This window comes from Ambystoma mexicanum, chromosome 12, assembly GCF_040938575.1.
Source record: "Ambystoma mexicanum isolate Mex_15411 chromosome 12, UKY_AmexF1_1, whole genome shotgun sequence".
NCBI classification, from domain to species: domain Eukaryota; kingdom Metazoa; phylum Chordata; class Amphibia; order Caudata; family Ambystomatidae; genus Ambystoma; species Ambystoma mexicanum.
The window spans coordinates 1,231,309,236-1,231,326,624 of NC_090936.1; the positions used below are offsets into that span (position 1 = coordinate 1,231,309,236).

At 47.5% G+C, this 17,389-nt stretch overlaps 1 protein-coding gene across 1 annotated transcript in view; it reads right to left on the reverse strand.

The window, feature by feature from the left end:
- HCFC2 (host cell factor C2) overlaps nt 1-17,389 on the reverse strand; it is a 389,963-nt gene that overhangs the window by 239,631 nt on the left and 132,943 nt on the right. Inside the window, exon 6 of the mRNA XM_069629914.1 lies at nt 351-457. Within this exon, the coding sequence (XP_069486015.1) occupies nt 351-457 (107 nt within the window). The remainder of the gene's footprint in view (nt 1-350; nt 458-17,389) is intronic.

Below are 17,389 nucleotides of genomic sequence, written 5' to 3' on the forward strand. Positions count from 1 at the left end.
TTTGTGGGACCCGTAGATAGGTTCCACCTAGGAACCCTCAGCAATAACGTTCTAGCAGTTATGACCCGAGGAGTGGGAAAATAGGGTGCAGTAGGGAGATGTGGGAATGCAGAAGATGGATTAGAAAACTGCCCCCAAAGGTGCCATGGTCCGAACATTACACTAAATAAAAGACTTGATAGACAACGGAGGAAGCAAAGGGTCACTAAGAAAGAAACAGTCTAGATGGGCTCAGCAAGCCTTTATATGCTCTCAACCAGTATGCTTTTTGAGGCATTTTGAATGGGATACAAAGATAGCAAGGTGATTCCCCTCCCCCAACCCCCTTCATCCCCCGGAGAAACACTAACCTAGGTTGAGACAGGAAAAGGAGCTGGTGCACTTCCACTCGTTGTCAGCTGAAGATATCTCCTCATCGTGCGTTACGTGAGGAATCCATCCACCAAACACATACATTCTGAGACAAAAGAAGAAATAAAAGGCATTTACTGGGTTTGTTTTCTGAAAAGGGTGGGACGTATGGTGTGGGTGGGTGTGTGTGTGTGTTGTGATGTGTAAAAACCGCAATGAACAGTAAGGATGCCTACGTTTCATAACTCCTTAAAGAAGGCTCCTAAAGTTAGTCATTCTGACAAAAAGCGCTTCAACAGAACACATGCCCATCTCACTTGTGAAATGTAATTGGGTTAATTGCTATTAGACTTTTGTAAGGACTTTTTGGCAATGTGAGCAAGCACAGAGAAGGGGAAAGGAGAACAATCTAGACTTAAATGTAAGTATCTCTCAACTCTCGTCACCCGCCAAGCCCTCTATACGCCCACACTTCAATGGACTCTCCCCTGCCAAATACACAACCATCTATTTACACTCGGCCCTGGGGCCACACAAGGTTGCGAGCTACATGAAAGTGGTATTCTGAGAAACTGCCTCCTTCAGCTTTTCCTGCCAAACATCGCCTAACCATGGGCTTGGGAGTTTTCCTTGCATGTAATTCTCTTCTACCAGGTTCAGTCAAGTGATTAGCCCTACCTCTTCCATCCCACCAGCCAATCAGGAGCCAAATCTTCTTCCGTTTATTGAGCCTTTCCTACGCATCCTGATCACCAGCATCCTAAGCTAAGGGCACTGTTTCAACATTGGAGAGACATTACAATGTGCCTCCTACAGTAAGATAACATTCCCAGGCACTCAAGGACCTGGTCCTTTCAACATTCACAGAATCCTTGCTCTGCAAAAACCTTGTAGGCTCATTGACATCCCCTTCATCACTCCCTCCACCGTACCAGGGAGGTAGGAGGCGGAGTGCAGTCATCCTCAAAGCAAACTGGGACTGCACCATGCTCAACCGGTTGCCTCTGACCTCTATGGCGCTCCTCACTTGCCACCTTCCCACTATCACACAGAGTGCCACTTTCCATCCAATCAATCGGCCACCTCACAGTTATGAGTCATTCCTTGACACGTCTGATCTAATCACAGCGATGTGAAATCGTGCACCAGGGATGCCCTCCATCATCTCACGGCATCCGCGAACATAACATGAACCGAATCCCACTCACATCAGAGGAAACGCATTAGGAGTCTTCTCTGCGGTTGACTTGATAAAAGGCCTCAACCCAATAACACTTGCTTGAACAGACCATTCTGATCCTTCACGAGCATACCCGCCTAACCAATAAAGGTCTTCCGGCTGCTCTTTTAAAAGCCTCCTCTGGGAAGCACTAATATGGTCTTGCATCGTTAGCCAGTCCAACCAACCCAAAATGTGAGCACCTTAAGGTCAACATTCAACCAAACAATGATGGAAATGGAAGACATACAGGCCCCTTAAAATATCACACAAGAATTAAGCCCTTTTCACCCTGGTATAATCAAGAACGGAGTGATAAACGCATTATGCAAACACTAGAAACACACTGGCACATAGCACGTGCATGAAGGTCACCTGAGCTTAAAGGCTTCATGTAGTGTTAGGTGCGAGACAGGCATGGCATGAAGAGATGACAGACAAGAGAATGTGAATTCAACAATATGACTTAAAGATGGATGTAAGGCCTAACTTGCACTATAGCTATGGTGGGAATTTCCCTACCTAAAGAAACTAAGGAAAGTCTATGTCCGTATCTCAAATCGACCGCCCTGGATGTCAAGGGAAGGAACAAGAAAGGACAAGGAACACTAAAATGGCTAAAAAAGAAGACCAGGGCCATTTTGGTAAACTGAGCACCCATGGGTGCCGGGGCTGTGCAAACAGCCGGCGGTAAAGGTGCACCGAATAAAAAGTTTCACTGCCACCAGCCATGAAAGGAAAGTTTGCCATGGCAACATAAATGTTACATTTAAAATGTGAAAGGGGATACTTATAGGTGGGGGGTGCTGGTCTCACTTAATAAAATGTAAAAGGGATCCAAAAATCCTTTCTACCCTTGGGAACTGTAGTTCTCACAAGATTAGCCAAAGAAAGTTAAAAGGGGAACCCCTAGGGCAACCCAGCAACAACAGGCACTTGTATTGCCAAAAAGTTGTCAAAGAGGATAACTTTTAAAAGACACTACGGAGTCTTTGACACCCATAAAAAAAACAAAAAAAAAATATTCTGTGAGTGTGGAGAAAGGTTCTCACTCGGAGAGGTCTAAGGAAAAGGAATCCACCAGGAAAAGCAAAATGTTCTGGGGTTGACCCAGGTCAGGAAGATCAATGCTATGAAAACCTTACCCAACACCAACATTCTTTGCAACCATGGCCAATGTACAGATTGTGCCGTTGCAAAAACAACATGGGGCCTCAGACTGTGAGGCACTTCAAAGCCTCACCTGAACAGCCAATCCCTGCCTTCCTTAGCACAGGTCTCAGATAAGTATGTCTCAGATTTAGAGTCATGGGGCAAATCAACAAATAGTGCATCATGGTTTCACTTGCCCCATGTGTTGGGCAGCATAGCCCTATCTCCACGTTATTCCATGATTTTGTAAAAGATGCTCGTTAGGCAGAATTGTATGCAGTACCCTCTGGGACCACCACAGACAATTAGGACTACAGGTGTAAGCAAAACCAACCTTTGGCACAAGTCTGTACTACACAGTTTTTGGTAGCGAGCCCAGCAGTCAGGCTCATCTCAAGACGGAATGTGAGCAGTAAATGATGTTACACAGAGGTCTTACAATCACAGTGGTTCAAGTAGACACTTACTCTCAAGGTCTCTTGATAAAAACACTTATAAATGTATTACACAGTCACTAGAAGGAGGCAACTTAATATTATACACAAATAAACTTCAGTACCAAACCCATAAGTTTGAGTAAATTAGGCTCCCCTAAAGTAGGAGCAAAATGGCATTTCAGTCACTCTAAATAGGAGTAAAAAGGCACAAGTTAATAAAAAGGGTTCACAAATACTTTCTTAGGCAGTGCAAATAGTTTCAGTTCACTAGAAGAGTCCATTTGATTCAATAAGCCAAGGCCAAAGTCAATTGACTAGTGTCTTGGATAGGAAAGAGCAGTTCTGGTAGTAAACAGTAAAGTCTTTGCCAAAGTTCTCAGAAGTAGTTTGTACAAAAAAGAATCATATGTTGGGTCACAAGCTGATTAGGCCTGCAAGTTGGGGAAGTTCCACGAACTTTCACCGCAAGAGGCAAGTTCTCTCAATCGGGTTGGCACAGTACCTTAATATGAAGAAAAAGATGCAGCTGAAGACGTTGGTTCCTGGCAGTACCTGCAGATTTCGCTGTTCCTGAGCCTCAGTCGTGGGGACAAGAGGGAGGACGTCAGGGGACTCCTGCACTGTACAGGTGCTGGCAAATGAAAGATCTTCGGTTCGATTAGCTGTCGGCAAGCACACAAGCTGGTGTCCCTCTCCCTAGTTAAACCTAACCAGCTCCGAGAATGGCATCCAGGTGGCTTACGAGTTTATTGGTCCCACCAACTCAAAAGGAAGAAGTCGTCCTTGAAGGGGCTTCTCTGTTGAGGTGAACTTGGCAATTCGGACCTGCAGCAGGGCTTCACTGTGCAAATCAACGGTCCAGGAGTTGCAGCAGCCGTCCTCTTCCAGCTCGTCTTCGGTTCTTTCGTTCCAGTGGTGGACTCTGCCTTCCAAGCCAAGAGACTCACCTTTTAAACAGTTTTCTCCCTTTCATTCGAGCCTAGCTGCCACTCACCCAGCAGTCAGCCAGCCAATCACGCCAGAGTGCATTTGGGTCTCCTAGAGGCTAAACACAGGGAGTCGGGCACCTCCCTCACTTCCTGCCCACCCCAGACACTCGGATGCCAGAGGCGATCTTTAGTCCTGAAGCCCTGCCAAAGGCATAGAAACAAAAAGGACCAAACCTAGTTTGGCGGGCAGAGATAAACACTAGAAGGACCTTTCCAAAAAGAAATGGCGAAAAAAGAAGACCGTGACCTGTTTAAACAAAGGGGCTTAAGGCGCCATCTTAAAAAACATGGCTCCCGCGATTTTTAGCTACCGGTGTTCGCAGTCGGGAAAATTCATAGTAGTTTGTTGTAAAACCCCTGCCAACAGCCATTTCGATAGTGAAGGGTAGACTACATGAGCATCTAGACACAGGGTATACTTTGTAACCCCTCCAGCACTCTATTGTAAGATAGGGTGTGCTGGGTCTAGGAATTTAAAAAGACTAATAAAGTCAATTTCACTTTACATTCTCTAAGAAAACAGTACTTTATCCCAGAGAAGGTATTTAAACCTTTGGGAAGTCTAAAAGACACCCCTGTGTCACTGCACTGAAGGTGCTGTGCGACACCTATGAAAAGATGATAGAACACAAGAAACACATCAAAATACATGAGAGAGTGGGGAAAAAAGGCTCACACTCTCTCCAGGTAAAGAAATCAAGTCCTCAAAATCCAGCAAAGTTGCTGGGGGTCTCTAAGGTGAAGATAATTAGCACATTTATGAGAATTCTCCCTAACAATGCTGTTGGCAATATCCCCAACCTTAAGCGAACATATGCAAGTATGTTTTAGCCAAGATAGGTTTATACCCAGGCACCGATCGGAGTGCAAGAGAATCTGGCCCAATAGGAGGGACAATGCTGTCACCTCCCGCTGCTCCTTTGCTCTTATTTTTGCATCTTTTTTCAGACTCTTAGCAGCCGATCCAATATGTCCCTGGGGGTTTTCCCACAGGCCTCTCGCTACTAAGGCAAAAAGGAGTTTCCTTACGTGTGCAAATCACTTTGAGCTTTTGCCCCATCTAATGACATACAATGTGTTAAGGCATCCCGATATTTCTCTAAGCCCTATATTTACCAAAGTCTTAACCTATATAAAACAGGTTTGAGGGCAACCAAATCTTGCACTGGGGTGACATCAAGCTCCACGTAAACCAATGCTGATGGGGCACTGTTGGGGATTAAACCCATTTTTTTCAAAAATGTATTTACACAACCCCATAACTCTGAACCATAAGTGGATGCGGGTAATGCCGGTTTCTTGCACAAATCAAGGACATGGGACACTGAACCACTGCCAGGCCTGTAAAAGAACGACCTAATGGCCCCACTGTACTTCGCCGGAATGGTTCCTGACTTTTCCATCTGCGCTGTCCAAACACCCAACTATTGGAACCCGACACCCAAGTAGTCACAATATTTGACCTGTTCCAGTAATGTGTCATTCCCTTCCAGTGACACAGGGCTAGGTTTCGCAAATTGTGGTTCAAAGATCATGACCTTGGTCTTGTCTGTATTTGGGTGAAGTAGCAGATCTGAATATGAAAATATAGTAATAAAGGCTAAACTACGACATAAAAACAGAGTAAAATCTTTATGCTACTAATTAAATCAAAATGAAAGTGAAAGTATGCTTGCATGCATTACTTGGAAATCGTATGTCAATTACTGGAAAATTGTTAATAGTGTGGACAATTTCCTAGTATTGACACAGACCAACCCCATATATGAAAGTACTTGGGTGGAACACCTTACAAAGTTTTATAATGACCATAAAGGCCCGGTAAGCAATTTATTTATGGACCATGATGTGAAATGGTCAATCAATTTTACACCGGGCGACATTGAAAACTTGATTTAAAAAAGTAGTAAGTCTAAAGCCCTGTGTCCGAATGGGCTTTGCAACCTGGTCTTGAAAGAAAGACCCAAACTATGGGCCAGGATTCTATCTAATGTAATCCAAGAAATTGTAAGGACAGAGTTGTCCCCTTAAACCTGGAAACAATTCCTTTTAGTCCCTATTTTTGAAAAGGGTAGTAGAGTAGAGCCATCCCACTATCGAATGATTGCCCTGCTCGATGTAGACTCAAAGATTTTTGCCGCTATTCTCTTGAGAACCAACCACCTGGGCAGACTCCAAGGACATCCTTAGTACACATCAAGTTGGTTTCTGAGCAGGAATCGAAACTACTCGTGCTGGGTAAGTGATCGATCGGATACAAAAGTAAGCATGAGAGAATCCTAAATTAAACATATTTGCTGCCACAATTTACCCCTCTCTAAACCGGGGTACTCTATGGAATAAACTAAGGCAATGGGGGCTTCCAAAAAACATACTGAACGTTTTAATCCCCCTATGTTAAATGTTTATGCTAAATCCCCTCTACCTGCGAGACCCCCAGCACTTTTTGCTTGACTCTGGGACACTTTGCTAGTTCCCCCTCATTCATTCTTGTTCTGACTGGGAACCCTTGTTCATGTTGGTTTACTTTATTTCATGGAGTTTTCCTCCATACATTGTGCACTGTTGCTGGGAGCCCTTATGGGCTCTCCTTTTTATATTATTTTATTTTCCTTAACATTTAATCATTCTCAAGGTTAGGGGGATACTTTGTATTCTTCTCATCTTTTCCTTTTGTGAGATCAGCACACACCACCCTATGTGGAGTTCTGAGGGGTTACCTTGCATCCCCTTTCTCACTGCCCCTGTAACATTTCTCTTACAGTGACAAGCATATAATTATGGCAGGGTATGTGTTCTACCAACTTGTGTGTAATTTCTACCCACAGGCTGTCTCCACAGCTGCAGTTATACACAGGAAGGTCACCATTGACCCAAAATGGTGGCTTGCTTCTTTTATCACTATTTTTTCATTTGCGCGTCTTTTTCTTGCTCTTTCTTTTGCCATCCTGGGGCGGGAGGTCCTGGTTTGACACTTGTCTTTGGCAGGAGTCCTTTGTGAAGCCCGTCAAGGCTTCAGTGCATCTGCAAGGACAGGAAGCAGGGCAGGAGTCTTGTGGGATGCCTGCCTGGAACCAGTTCTAACTGGGAGGTTGGCTGTCCTTAAAAATGTAGTCCTAAGACGACCTTCAATTGGTACAATGTCTTTCATCGACACCCGTTTTTACGACTGATGTTTTTATGAAAATAACTGACTGGTGGGAAAGGTCGGGAATAACAAAAAATAGGTAGATAAGTTGAGGTTTGGGTGGGAACCCCTCCCCTACCCCCCAAATATAATGGAAAAATAATTTTGACGAGTTTTTCCGGCAAAAACTCGTAAAAACACCCTTTGTAAAAAAAAAAAAAAAGGGCGTCAATGAAATTACATAGAAACCTGCAATTCAAGCCGGACCCCGATGTTCTCCAACCTTTGTCTGCAAACCATCAATACCCTGGGACCTCGAGCCTGACTGCAGTGCATCATCTTGCCATGAAAAAACTCTCCCGAAACCTTGGTGGACTCCTTCCGGACCTCCAGAGGCAAGATCCCCCTCCTCAAAGTCCCCTCACTAGAGTGCAGGACCGAGCAGCAGAGGTAAACTGTTTGGACGAGAACCGTTCCCCACTGGAGTCTGTGAAAAGGCGAAAAAAACTGCAGACTGCTGTTGGAGCATGAAGAATCCTTTGCTGCGAGTCCTTTCTTTTGCCCGCTGCTGCAGCATCCCTTCCAGAGTCCCTCCTTTCATCACCACGACCAAGGAACAGGAGACCGGGTCCAGCGCTGCTGCAGCATGAAAGAACCAAGCTGCGTCTACATCACTCCGCATGTACTGTGGGGCTCGTGCAGTAGATACCTCGAGTCATACCGTCACTCCTTTGCTGCTGGAGTGGTGATTACAGTGTTTGGGTGTTCGCCCATACCATTCGCCCAGGCATAACGCTAGGGCGCACATAGGGAGCCTTTCAGAAGGTCCACGAAAGCTTTTTCACCCACAAAAGCACTGTACCTACTTGTAATAGAAGAATCCTCGGGAACTTAACTTTTCTAAACGTGTGCCTCATTTGCTTTACATTCAATCTGACTTTGAAGAACTCGTACTCGTACTTTGAAGAACTGAAAAGTAATGCAAGTCTCTTAAAGTACTGACCTGCTATTGTTGGTGCTGCTTAATCTTTTTAGTCCTACAACAGAACATGTTCTGAGTTGCTATAACAAGTGATTTTACTTACATTGAACTGTGTTCATTAACTGTACAAGGCTTAGCCTATGGCTCACTCACCTGAAGTGCTGCATTGATTTTCTATATCTATACATTTGAAATAGTACTTACCTGAATACAACGTTATCCGTGTGTATATAAAATAAACAACCATTTTTGTGTGTAAGAGTTACTTTGTGCCTATTACTGCATTCATTGTACTTACCAACAATTCACATCTCCCTCCTAAAACGAGCCTGGCTGCTCTGCCATGCTACCAACCATTGATTAGTACAGACATATACTAGAAGATGGGGCTCTGAATACCAAGGGATAGTTTTATAAAGACTTGCACCAAGGCAGACTTTAGGAAACTCCCCAAACAACCTCCAATCAGAGACCACAATCAGGCGACTCTACGTGGGATATCCCTGCTTCCTGCAGACTTCAGGAAAACTCGCCAAACATCCTCCAATTAGAGACCACAATCAGGCGAGACTACGTGCAATATCCCTACTTCCTGGCCCCATTCTTATCTAATGCACATTTAGCAGATCTAGAAAACTCTGTTGGTGGAGCATCTTTAACCTCTCCTGGGAACTTTGGATCTCATATGGAAGTAAAGTAAGGATGGAGAATGAATTAAAATGGGAGTAGTTTCTTAACCGTAACTCCATTTCTCCAGCATTGGTATCTTTCACGGATTCACATGCTGTGAATATTCTCTGTCAGGCTGGGAAACCTCTAACTTTAATATAGCTGTTTTCCTATGGAAAACCCAGACACTTTGAGTGTCCCATCAATGTCTTTGTTGGTGCCTTTGGCTGCACAAATAGGACGTTCGGTATAAATAGCCCCGCCCCTGCACCTTCCCTTCAGATTTTACCCTCACCAAAATGGAGGAAAAACCCTCAACATATATTTGCCTGAAGGAGGGAGTCCGGAGGGAGCATGTGAATCCATGAAAGATACAAACGCTGGAGAAATGGAGTTACATGTAAGAAACTACTCCCTTCTCCAGCATTGGATCTTTCATGGATTCACATGCTGTGAATAGACAAGGCAGTAAGAGAGCTCAGTGGTGCAGAACAGGCAAATACCCATGCCCTTGGCAATCACAAACCACAATATACAACCAAGCAATTGCAGTGAGCAAGCCCAAAAGCATCAGAAAACTCAACCCCAGAAGCACCGGGGCTTACCTTGTTGGAACAGGCCTTGAAGGACTGCACGCCCCACCAGCACATCCTCTGCATGCTGTTGACCCAGACAGTAGTATCTTGTGAAGGTGTGTGTCACCGCCCATGTTGCTGCCTGGCAAAAGTCATTGAGCAGAATGCCAGCCCACAGCGCAGCCGACGATGCCGTGGACCTTGTGGAATGGGCCCTGGGCGTCGACTGCAACGGCCTGCCGGCCTTCTTGTGACAGAAGGAAATTGTGGAAGACACCCAACGGAAAAGCCCTGCTTCGAAATCGCATTCCCCCTGTTGGACGGGCCGAGGGCCACGAACAGCCGTCTTGATGTGCTGAAGGACCGCGTCCTGTCCAAATAGAACTTCAATGCCCTCTTGACATCCAAGGAATGGAGCGTTTTCTCTGCTGGAGTGGTAGCCTTTGGAAAAAAAGTGGGCAAGGCTAGTGTAGAATTTTTATGAAACTCTGACGGAATCTTCGGGACAAAGTGTGGATTAGTAGACAGGAGAACCTTGTCCTTCAGATACGGCGGGTCCATCACAAGAGCCTGCAGTTCAGAGACCCGCCTGGCCGATGTAATGGCCACCAAAAAAGCCACCTTCCACGTGAGAAACTTCACCGCTGTTGTCGACATAGGTTCAAATGGCAGTTTCATGAGGGCCGAAAGTACCAAGTTGAGACTCCAGACTGGAGAAAACCTCTTCCTCAGGGGAAATGTCCTGAAAAGGCCCTTAAGAAAATGCATACTCAATCTTCCGCAGAACAGAGGAGTAGAGCCGTGCTGCCTCGTGAACCTGGAGATGGCCGCCAAGCGGACCTTGATTGAAGACAATGCCAGCCACAAGAGATAAGGTAGAAGTTGCGGGGGAAAACCTTCAAGGGCTGCAAGTTTGGCTGCTGCGAGCACCATGCACAGAACCTCCTCCACTTTCGGCTGTAAGACACATTGGCTACCGCAAGGGTGCCGGCTACCAAGATGCGCTGACAGTCCCATGGAATCTCTAGGTGTCCAAATTCGGCGTGGTCAGGAGCCACGATGCAAGGCTGAGGGAGCCCGGGTCATGACGCCACACTAGTCCTTCGCACTGAGAGAAGATCCAGCTCAGACCCCAGATGAAGAAGGTCCGAGAACCATGTCTGTCTGGGCCAGAACCGAGCCACCAGGATCACCCTGCAGGGCACCTTGCGGACCATATGGATCGTTTTCTGGATTAGAGGGAACGCATATGCGAACAGGCCTGTACACGGGAATGACAATGCGTCTCCCTTAAGAGTCCGGATGAGCCACCTTGCTGGCGAAGCGAGTGCACTGCCTGTTCTCTGGGCTGGCAAATGGGTCCATCGAGGGAAATCCCCATTTCCGGAATATTCGCGCCACCCGGTCTTCCCTCAGCCGCCATTCGTGCATCTGAATCATGTCCCTGCTGAGAGCATCTGCCTGCCAGTTTTGCAGCCCTGGCAAATAGTAAGCCACCAGCTGAATCTTGTGTGCTATGGCCCAGTGCCAAACCACCTGAGCCTCCCTGGATGGAGGTTGGGAATGTGTGCCCCCCTGTTTGCGGAGATTAAACATAGTAGTGGTGTTGTCCATCAGAACTCGAACCACCAAGCTCTGAATGAGGGGCCGAAAAGACTTCAGTGTCCGGCCCTCCATTCCAAAATGTTGATGTGCAACAGCGCCTCTTCCCGAGTCGATAGGCCTTGAGCCTGAAACTCGTCGAGGTGAGCCCCCAACCCAATGGGGAAGCGTCTGTCACCATCGTATATGGATACTCCGGCATCACCAGGGGTATACCTCGCACCAGGTTGTCCGAGCGAGTCCACTACTGCAGACTGTCTGCCAGTGCCCGATTGGTGAGGATCTTGTCTGCCAAGGAACCCCGGACCTGAGACCATCTTGTAGCGAGAAACTCCTGCACTAACCTCATGAAAAGCAGACAATTCGGGATAAGTAGGATGCTTTATGCCATGGTGCCTAGAAGGGACATGTAAACCCCGACCATAACCGACGAGCACGGCACAAAGGACCCTGCCATGGATGACAGTTTTCCGATCCTTTCCACCGAAGGCTTCACCATATTGAGCTGGGTATGAAAATGAGCCCCTAGAAAATCCAAGTCCCTGGAGGGCGTCAGACAAGATTTGGCGAAGTTGACTGCAAATCCCAGACGCTGTAACAGGAGAATAGCCGCGTGAAGAGACTGACGCCTGCTGATGCGTCGCCCCCCTCACCAACCAGTCGTCCAGGTACTGGAAATGCTAGTCGCTGACAACCCGCAGGAAACTGCGATGTTTGGGGTGCAGCAGGATGTGGAAAAAGGCATCCTATAGATCCATGCTGCGACACCTTCACTGGCGGAATAGGGAGCAGTAGACGCCGGAACCCCAACGAGTGGCTGTACAGGACTGCATCCAGCACCCATCGGTATGTCGTAATCAAACGTCACACGCCGAAATATTGCGCCACGCGCCCTTAGAACCGTCTGCCCTTGTGGCAGTCATTGTTGAGGCTTGGACTGCCGGCCTCTCTCAGCGGAGCATGACTAACCCCTCTTCCGCTGGCCTTGATAGTCTTTGGATCGCGGAGCTGACTGGTATGATCGATGAAACCCCTGGGAGGAATAGTTGGAGCCACCGTAGCCTTTGTTGTGAGTTCCTGCAAATCTGGTGTTCCCCAAAGTCCCCCCGAAAGGAACGAAACGGACGCCTCCCCTGCAGCATCACGAGGGACCTTGCCGTATCCGAATCCTTTCTCATATTCTTGAGGGCCTCATCAATCTTTTCCCCAACCAGCTGCTCCCCCTCGCAAGACATGTCCACCACTTTATGCTGTACCACAGGTAGGAAACCGGTACACCGCAACCATGCCTGCCGTCGGAGGACAACCCCATTCTTTATCTGCTTAAAGCCAGTTTCCGCCAGGTCAACCGCAATATTAATGGAATGATTGGAGGCTTCCTCACCTTCACGAACCAGCAGCATTGCCTCCTTTCACTGCTGCTCAGGGAGATGGTCCAGCAGCGCCAACAACCTGTGCCACATTTCATTGTTGTAGCGCACCATGATGGCTAATGCATTGGACGCCTTCACAGTCGTCGCCCCCACCTTCAGCACCTTCTTGCCGAAAGAATCCATCTTACGGCCCTCAGTGTCCGGGGGAAGTCACGTACTTATGCTGGCTACGCGCTTTCCGACTGGCAGCCGCCGACACCACCGACTCTGGAGTAGGCTGACACACGTAGGCACCGCAGCACCTTAAACTTTTTCTCCAGGCGGCCCTTGAACGCAGGCTCTGTAAAAGGATGGCGCATCGTGCGCAGGCCCTCCTGCCAGACGTGGCCCAAGATGGGGATAGAGCAGACCGCCTTCAGTCTCTTCCCCATATGATAGAACAAAAAACAGTCTTTTCGTTCCTCCTCCGGCCAAACTCATAGCAAGCCTTGGCCATCATGGTATGAAAAGCACACACATCGTACAGCGGAGAGGGCTGCGCCGGGCTGCTCGGGGGTCCCCCTCTGGGTCTGTGTCCCAGGTATCCACCCGCCTGGGCGATGACGAAACAGTCGAGAGCGTGTCTTGTGGCACACTATCGTGTTCAGACTCCACCACCTCTCCTTCAGGTTCCCTCCAAGGAGGGGTGCATCGCCAAGGTGATGGAACAGGCAGCCGAACCGGGGGAGACTTCAGCGGCCTGGGAACTGCCGGTAAATCCTGCCCGAAGGGCCCCACCGGGGCTTGAGGCCCCGGGAGCCGGGCATCCAACTGTCCAAGGAGTGACTGTAGCGAATTGAGCACCTGCCTGGAGAGCAGGGAGTGAGGGTTGACCAACGGAAACTGCAGCGGAACCGCCCCCCGATGTGGCAGCAACCACAGGTCGTAGGTCCAACACAGAGGGGCCCATTAATGGGTGAGTATCCTCCTCTGGACTTGAGGTAAAGTTGTAGATTGAGGGATCCTGCTGGAGAATCTCCAACGGGGCAAAGCCAGGCCCAGACTGCCACGGCACACCCTGCCCCCAAAAGCAACTGGCCTCCATCTGTCCCCAGCAGACCCACAGAACTTAGTGGCGCCACACCCACCGAGACAGCCGTCGACGAGGCAGTCGTGGACGTACTAGATGTCAGCAAAGCCCCAGCCGGGGTCGATGTAGACAGGGTGGATGAAGGGATCGTCGGCATCAAGATGGTTGAGCTCGTTGTTGTCAGAACCAAGGGCTCCTCCGGCGGCCTGGGTTTCGTCGGTGAGGATGGCCTCTTGGACGCCGAGCTGGAGTGGCATCTGGACGACTCCTTGCCCAAAAGCGAATGACACCGGTCCTTCGAGGAGGACTTCGTCGACAAGGATGAATGTGACCGCGACTTCTCCTTGTCCGAAGACCGGGGCCTGAGCAAAGGATGCGCTTGTCTGTCTGGCCGGTCATGCAAAGCCTTCGACTTCTCAGCGCGCAGTGCAGGCGTGTCTGGAGCGGAGCCTCCAGAACCCGAGCCAGACTTCAGCGGCCTCTTCACTGCCGACTACCCGCCCTTACCAAAATCCAAAGCCAGGCCAGACCCTGTAGGTGTTTTTTTTTAGGCGACGGCTCCACCGACTGTGCCCTCTGGCATGAAAGAGACCTCTTTGCCGGAGATGAAGCAGCCTTGCCCCTGCGAGTCGAACCAACCGAGCCCGGATAGGCCCCCTCTTTCAATCAGCAAATCAGCCTCCGGTTCCTGTCCTTGAGCGTCTTCTGGGAGAACCCCTGGCAAATCTCACAGTTCTCCACCGTGTGGTTGGGGTACAAGCAACATGGGCGTAATGCTCGCGGTTCTTAGATCAGAATTTTTCCTAAGTACAGACTTTGCCAGGCCCTTACAGCCTTTGACACTTTAATCACCGTCTCCCAGCAAGCCTGCAACATACCCAAAGACGGCTGCGCCCTCCATTATATGGGCGACCAGCGTGGATACTCTTCACTGCACCCGCTGGGTCACCATGACAACAGAGGTAACAACAATCGTGCAAGCTTCTGGATAGACGTCCGGGCAGCCTATCAACGCTGCCCAAGCCTATGTGCGGCTATCTACACGACCAGGCATGCGCGGTTTCCCGGGACGACAGCATATACATAATGCCTTCAGTCCGCCGGCACTCACAGCACAGATGTCTACGCTGAGAGCCATCCCTAACTCGACAGACAGCCCGGAGCACATACGCGAGGTAGGGTGACCCTACCGTTTTGATCCATTTGTGATCTTTTCACACTACACTTCTCAATCCCGGGCTTTATTTATTTGTATAGCATTTTGTGCCCCCGCCGCGTTCTGGCGCGCTAATTAAATTTTATGAGAATGGCCCAGAGAACATCAGGCACCAATGCGAATGTCTCTGCCAGCCACGACACCCACAGAGACTCTCCTTTTCACATGAATAAGATTATAAGGATTCAATGGATACTTTTTCCATGCTATGTAAGCTTTGGGTGGTACATTTGCCTTCACGCCAACAAATTGTGAAAACAAATCCTTCCTTTCTTTTGACAGCAGCCTACACCCACAATCAAAATAAAAATAACATTAAAAATAAGAATATAAATCTCAAAACACAGTACCCCTTCCCCACTAACTTGACCCCGTTTTCTCTTTCTGCTGTCCCATAAGCGACCGCTTCCAGATATTTGCTGGACTCTCACTACGACCCATTGGGTGACAAAATCGGGACCAAGTATAAGACACCATAGGCGATCCTTACACAGCAAACAGGTAACCATGATTTTATGTATTTCCCTTGCCTGATTTGCTTTGGCCCCTGCAGAGCACACAAGCTCATCCCTTATCAAACACCAAGGCTTGCCACTAGGGATTATGGATATTTAGCAACCCTGCCCACTCTGTGTCTTGCTCTGTTTCCCCTCCAGAGCAAGGAGAGCACCCTAGTACTATATGGGCTCTCAACATACCATGGGACCCCTGTGATTCTCCACTCTATCCAGCACCTAACCCTTTCTTGCGACCGACAACTGAGTTCTTGGGATACAACAGCACCGGCAGGTAAGACACCAGCCTGTTGCCGCAAGTACCAATCATAATTACAGTGTATTAGTTAAAGGCACACACCAATCTCAATCACTGGTACTTTCTGCACTCTCCACAGGGTCGTCCACATGGAGCCCTGAAGAAGGTGGGCGCAGCCTTACTGCAACACCGCCGAAACGTGAAGTTAACCGGGAACTTGTGATTAATTCTGTTCCCGGTACTACAGACTCGGTTTAACCAGTCTCTGCCACGTTGGCAAAGATATCTTTCATTCTATTACGACAAAGATATCCTTCATTCCATGACCCTAGAACATTTACTGTTCAACTTAATTTGTTTTCAACAGAAAAATGCACCGTTTAAATTAATTTGTTGGGGACCTGTGAAACTCGACCAACGCACTAGTGTAGGTGGTAAAGGGCACTATTAACCTGCACCCTAGCGTTTAGAGTTAGGAAACTCTCTAGGGCGAGCTCACAGGCACATTTCTCTTTTTTCTTATTTTTCAAAAACATAGCAATTTCTGTATCTATCAAAGTAATTTGAATATTACCTATGTCAATGAATTCTGAATTGATTCTTACCTGTGCTTTTGATGCATAGTATGTTAAGTTGTTTTTGTTCTGCACCATTGTTAAATGCTTTTATGTCCTTATTAATTCATACATGTAAACCTCAAAGTCTCTATTATGTCACATATCAGTACTATATGTTTCACATGAACAGAAAATAAAACTTTTGAGTATTGAGTTTTTAAAATACTTATGTAGTGAGTGATTATTACCTGCAGATTTACTCTTTGGATCTCCTACTTAGGAGATCAACTTTCGAAAATTATTCAGGAGAGGCCGAAAACTGAATTCTGTCCCCCCCATTTATAATATAAATCTTTTATCAGTAAGGGTACAATCTTTTGTTCACATGAGGTACAAGCAATACAGTCTGCACGACCGTCCCCCTCAAACGTTCTCGAGGCCGCATGTCTGGCAAGGCCGAAACAACGACTTCTTCGCGCCCACAGATGACGCGATGAACCCAAAACACACCGTAGCAGCGCAGAAAATGCAAAGAGCACAAAACACAAGAGCGAACAAGAGGTGATCCCAACAGTTTGGAGACGGTTGAAATCTGAAGGGAAGCCACGGGGCAGGGCTATTTATACCGAACGTCCTATTGGTGCAGCCAAAGGAACCAACAAAGACGTCGATAGGACACTCAACATGTCTGAGTTTTCCATAGGAAAATGGCTATATTAAAGTTACCGAGGTTTCCCAGCCCGACAATAGGAAATATTCACAGCATGTGAATCCATGAAAGATCCAATGGTGGAGAAATCTGGGTTTTCATATTTCTGCACAACCAAGTAAAATCAGTTTAAGACATTTCAAAAAGAAGGCGACAAACTTGGCCACACAAATGAAACTAGATATGGTACATTTACATTGGTTAAAACTCGAAAATGTTATGAGGCCAGGGTTATTCCAGCCTTCACATCCACCATTTTCTGGCAGATCATGATTTCACCACTTTGGAAGGATATGTTTTGGAAACCCACCCTCTCCCTACCTTCTGCTTTATCTATGGTAGCAGTCAGATTTGAACTAGGGCTCATTTCATTAAATGCATGAATTCTATGGAAGAGAATTATTTTTAACAAACTTGAAACACCTCCCCCTGGTTCTTTAGCTGATCATTTTAATCCGACTGCTTATACTACTACTAATTGGCATATTCCAAACTTTAAATCTTTATGGACTGCTTATGGATTAAGCTACGAGAAAGTCATGCAAAATTCTATGGTGTTTAGAAATATGCTCTGGCGCTCAGACTGGTGCCTTACTTGTGATGACATTC